The 5,186-nt window shown below is 40.0% G+C and overlaps 1 protein-coding gene across 1 annotated transcript; it reads right to left on the bottom strand.

The window, feature by feature from the left end:
* Positions 1 to 417: 417 nt before the first annotated feature.
* Positions 418 to 2,770, bottom strand: LOC110461204. The gene has a single exon (XM_021514574.1). It carries the CDS (start codon positions 2,524 to 2,526, stop codon positions 982 to 984), a length of 1,545 nt encoding a protein of 514 aa, XP_021370249.1. The 5' UTR covers positions 2,527 to 2,770; the 3' UTR covers positions 418 to 981.
* Between the last annotated feature and the right edge of the window lie 2,416 nt (positions 2,771 to 5,186).

A 5,186-nucleotide genomic window follows, 5' to 3' on the forward strand; every position in this document is an offset into this window, starting at 1 on the left:
TAAATATAAACTTTAAATAGCAGTCTGTTCTGTGTAATGGTCATATAACACGGAACAGAATTGCAGACAATTATTCATAACGAGCTAACGCGCGTTGTTCATTTTGTCTGCAATCCTGTTCCGCGTTACAGGACCATAACACGGAACAGAATGATGTTTAATGCTTAAATGTACACCACAGGGATGCTTTAGATTGATACCCGTAACCGCAGCATTGTATCAAAACGTAAACAACGTGGTTTAAGGCCAGGCTCGAATTATCAGGAGAAAGTGTAAGTGGGGAAAATTGTCATGAATACTAGGAGAAGCTGAGCTCGTGTATGCCAATTAAAACAAAAGATATTCAGAACACTTCGTATTGCAAAAAAAATCTAGGGAAAACACAAGGCGCATTGAACGCAGATGCAAAATGTTTATGAATTTATTGACGTTTACAGTTGAATAACTAAACAAAATAATAACCTAGGTCTTTGTCACATATTGAATCCAACAATGTATATAAGCCGTGTTATATACTTCATCAGTAAAGAAGCATTTCTTACATAGCATATTCGTGTGTGTCGCTTGAAACGAGCAACTTGATAGAACATTTTCGTCAGATAAGTGCAAGAATAACACATGAGTGTGACACGTAAGTAAAGTGTCTTAATTTGTCCCCCAAAGAATAATGTCTTATTTGAAAACCTATTTTCTTTGCCCTTTCCTTTCGGACAAATTGATCAATCACCTATACCACTAGCTCACAATGTCGACTGTATACTTTGATCACATATCTTACATTTCGTTTATATCATGTTAGTTAAATCAAGGAGTGTTTCCTTTCTAAAAACACAAGCATAACATATCTTTGATCACTACATTATTAAATGTCCTAGATATATACCTTTATACATAATACAAATAGTTCAATACAATGACGCTAGCGACTGCGATATCGATATTTGTTAACCCCTGACGACACACCGGAAGGCATCGTTATAATCAGTCTGGGGCCCGATGTTGGAACACCACGATTTTCTTATCCTCCAGACCGACCCACACTTTACCTGCCGCATCACATGACACGACACTAGGTGTCACTCCATCAAACTCCAGCACGCGCCGCTTTAGAACCCCGGATGTATCCACCATTAAAACACACCTAGAGCCTGAGTCACATATCAAAATATTTTCATCAGGGTCAAATGTGACGTCACAAGGACTAAATCCAGATTTTTCGTCCACATAGCGGAATCGGAAACTCATATCTTTGTTTAAAACGACTGCACTTTGAGTAAAATCTACCACGGCTAGCAGAGATGATGGCTGGCTAATAGCCATCCTCTGGGGCTTCTCGAATAACAGTTGCCCTTTAGAATCTTTCTCTATCTCGTCAACCAACAAGCCGTTTGTGCGGTACCTCGCCAGCCGCCCGACATGGTTATTCGTGACAGTGCACATAGACATCGTGATGTACAACAGGTCATCTGTGCTCATACAGACGGAGTAGGGCGTCCAGTCTGTGTGGAACACTGCACGTGCCACCTCATTATTAGGTACTAATACTTCACTTCCGTTAACAGTTACTACAGGTGTGTCTTCAATACCGGAAATGACGTCATTTCCAACGAAACACCTTACACTGTTGTCTTCACACACTAACCATAAATGATTGTCTCTTCCCACACAAATATCCATCACTGTCCCTCCGCATGTCACTGAACGTAACACTGCTCCTCTTTGGTCCGTCAAATGAACAATGTTATCCCAGCAGCCAATCCAAGACGAGTTTACTCCTGCTTTACGCAGTGACCGCAACTGAAAAGGTGTTTTGTGGACAAACTCGGACATGACGTGAAAGGTATTTCCAAACTTTGTTTTTGATGACAGTTCAAGTTTCCCGATATTGCCCCTTAAATCATCGGTATCAGTCTTGCCTTTAACAAACTTGGGTAGAGACAGTTTGGTTCGCTGTCGCCTGGGAAGCGCTTGCTCAACACAGTCATTGCAGATTCGCACTGCTTCCGTCAGCTTGGACAAGTGACCGGAGGAGGTGGCGTCTAGAAAAACGGCCATGTAGCCATTAATATCCTTCTCGCTCTTCTCATAACATTTAATAATCTCCGTTAAAATTTCGTCGTTCCGTTTTCGCATTGCTTCACATTCATCGACATACTCGTTGACAATGTCGTCTACCTGTAACCTGAGATCGTCCCCGCGATCGAGGATCGTGTTCACCAGGTCTTTGAAATCCCTCTTGTTCTTCCGTCTCCCTTCCCGGAGAGCCTCTACCTTCTTCTTCATGTCCGGAGCCAATGACTTTTGGATGCGCTGAATCATGCTGGTGACGGTCGCCATCTTGTTTTCCTTAGCTGTATCTTTATCTGTCACAGAGTGAGCGCTATGTGTCTCGTCAAGACAAAGAAGACAGCACATGACGTCACACGACACACAGAACATGGTCATTTGACCTCCATGCAGTGGACAAGTGTCCGGAATAACACTGTCCTTCCGTCTATGAACATGCAATTTCCGGAACAACGCCATGTCAAATAATTGAGAATTTATGAAAAGAATACTTGTTTTTGCTGTGAAGGAAGCAGTCAGCGTCCGACTCCCTATGACGGAGACTGAAATAGGACCTCTTGCCCTACCGCTACAGAAGTCCTTATCACGGAATCCCACTTAGAGAGCGGAGCGCGCACCACTAGAAATAGAACACACACACCTGCCCGTATCCCTCCTTTTGAGATAGAGGAGTGGATTTGACATTTAAACTGATCATAGAATGTTGTATGTAATCCTACTAATTACCAAAACCCCGGCTAAGATTCTCGTAATGAGAATTCCAATACTCTCAGGGGGAAAATGTTTCTGTCGAAATAACGACCAAAGGAAACAGCATTTAGATATGGCCGACGGAGTCCTGAGCTATTTCCAGTCTGTTAACATCGCTCAACGGTTCTCAAGGACAGGTTAGCCTGGAATGTACGTTCACAAAGTCGTTTTGACTTAACTCCAAATTGTTTTAACAGATCAACAGACTGTTTTATATATCGACCTTCAAAATGTGTGGGTTTCAGATTACTGATCGTTCTCGCTTTATACAAAGGTGCATTATCAGAAAGAGTGACGCTAAGTTAAACCAGTTTTTGTGCATCTAATATTTTTTAAATGAATTATCTTTAAAATGAAAAAATCTATCAGTTTGGTAAGTTGAATTGAAGCGTAACTCCCAATGGATGCAATGTGCGTGTAAAAGTATATCATGTAGCTTTCTTTCCTGCGCTTGTTAAGACACAAAGGTAAATATAAAGCCTTCGGCATCAAAGTAGTATATATGTTACAATGTCACGTTATTTTATCAATATTTCTATTAAATAACTTATGCTGACATAAGGTCCTTACATTTCGTGATTCTCTGTGTGTCAATGATACACACCACGCTCTCCAGACATGTTTCCTTTGACGTCACTGACCTAGATAGTCCGTACTGACGTAAAGCATCACGTGACTTACCAGCGACGTGAGAAAATCATCACACGTCTCAGGTCTCGTACAGCAATCTCGTTTATTATCGTCAGTAAAGATACCCAGACTAATTATTCAGAAACTTTCCCCTGTGTCAGTCCTCAATCAGACCCGCTGTCACCTTAAAGACTAGTCAGCCACACAACAGACGTATCTATACTGACGACGGGCATACAAGTCTGTAATGGTGGGATATTGATCATAGTTGTCTATCTAAAGGGTGAAACGGTCAACAGAAAGCCAAGAAAGTTTAACCTATTTCCAGAGATTTCAAAGAGCTTATCATATTTCTAATACTCAGTTAAAGTGTGTTTATATTTCTCTTCTTTTCAAAATGTGTGTAAATATAAACTTTAATTTGTTTGTAGTCCTCATCTTAAATTTGTCTTTCGTAAAAACGAACAAAAACGAAAAAAAAGGATGAACAAAACGGGATGTTGTTTTGTTTTGAGTCCTCAGCTGAAAAATGTCTTTTGCAATATAGAAACGAATGGAAAAATGAAACACCGTATTGAGCCGACAGCAGAGGATTTTGTAAGTCCTACATTCAGAATAGAATCTGTGTATCTCTGTATCCTCATTTTGAAACTGTCTTTTACAAAAAAGTCAATAATAGGGAAAAATGGGAAAATACGACGTTTTTTCTCCTTTTTTTGTTTGTTCATGCACGTGTATTACACGAAATAAGAGGTCACACGTCAAGTTCCCATTCATAAAATCACAAGTTTCCGATAGGAATCTTGATGCGGTATTGTCTATTCAGCTTTCCAGACTTGGTCGATAGCATCGTGTATAGTAAGTCTTAGTTTATCAGCTTCACACAGCTGAAGGCAGAATGAATCATTTATAAATACCCTAACGTTGTATAGAGCACTTCGATAACCATCAGTGTTTTAGTGCAAAGATTTTACGTCCAATTTCCCACGAAATCGTTTTGAATATACTCTGACAGGTTCCTAAATGTAAGCCCACCAACCAGTTACAAAACCATCCTACGGTGAAAGGGGCCATGTTTTAAAATCTTAACCTTACGCAACCTATGCATAAATTGACTCCCATTTCGAAATCTCTCGAATTGTGAAGTGCAGGCATGGAGCGCGCGATACCTGCAGCGCGCATTCAATTTAACAGATTAGGGTGGGTTTACGTTTCCGCGTAATATAATGACGTAGTTTATTCATCAGACAAATGCGTGTTTGTCTACTCCTACTACAGTACACGGAATTAACAAATCGCAATTTCAATAATACAGTGCACGATGTCATTTTTATTTCGAAATCTAACAGTGCGAGAAGTTTGCTAATTCCTAATCTTACAGTGTACGAGGTTTGTTAATTCCTAGTCTCACAGTGTACGAGGTTTGTTAATTCCTAGTCTTACAGTGTACGAGGTTTGTTAATTCCTAATCTCACAGTGTACGAGGTTTGTTAATTCCTAGTCTCACAGTGTACTTGTCAAAGTACAGTGCATATGGTGTGTTCATTCCAAATTTTACATAATATTATGCATGAGGTCGGTTAAAATTTAATATCTTACATAATTCACTTTACAATGTTTATTAATTTTCTTTTCATAATACACTGCATCAAGTTTGTCAAGGGGGTTGGAAATGGTACGACTCCAGACTTTCGATAGGAGATCCTGAAAAACACTGTGGACTAAACGCTAGATATCCC

Source organism: Mizuhopecten yessoensis, unplaced genomic scaffold (assembly GCF_002113885.1).
Source record: "Mizuhopecten yessoensis strain PY_sf001 unplaced genomic scaffold, ASM211388v2 scaffold10591, whole genome shotgun sequence".
NCBI lineage: Eukaryota > Metazoa > Mollusca > Bivalvia > Pectinida > Pectinidae > Mizuhopecten > Mizuhopecten yessoensis.

Excerpts from the sequence above, each read along its gene's own strand:
- LOC110461204 (XM_021514574.1), bottom strand. The coding sequence starts at position 2,526 with ATGGCGTTGTTCCGGAAATTGCATGTTCATAGACGGAAGGACAGTGTT.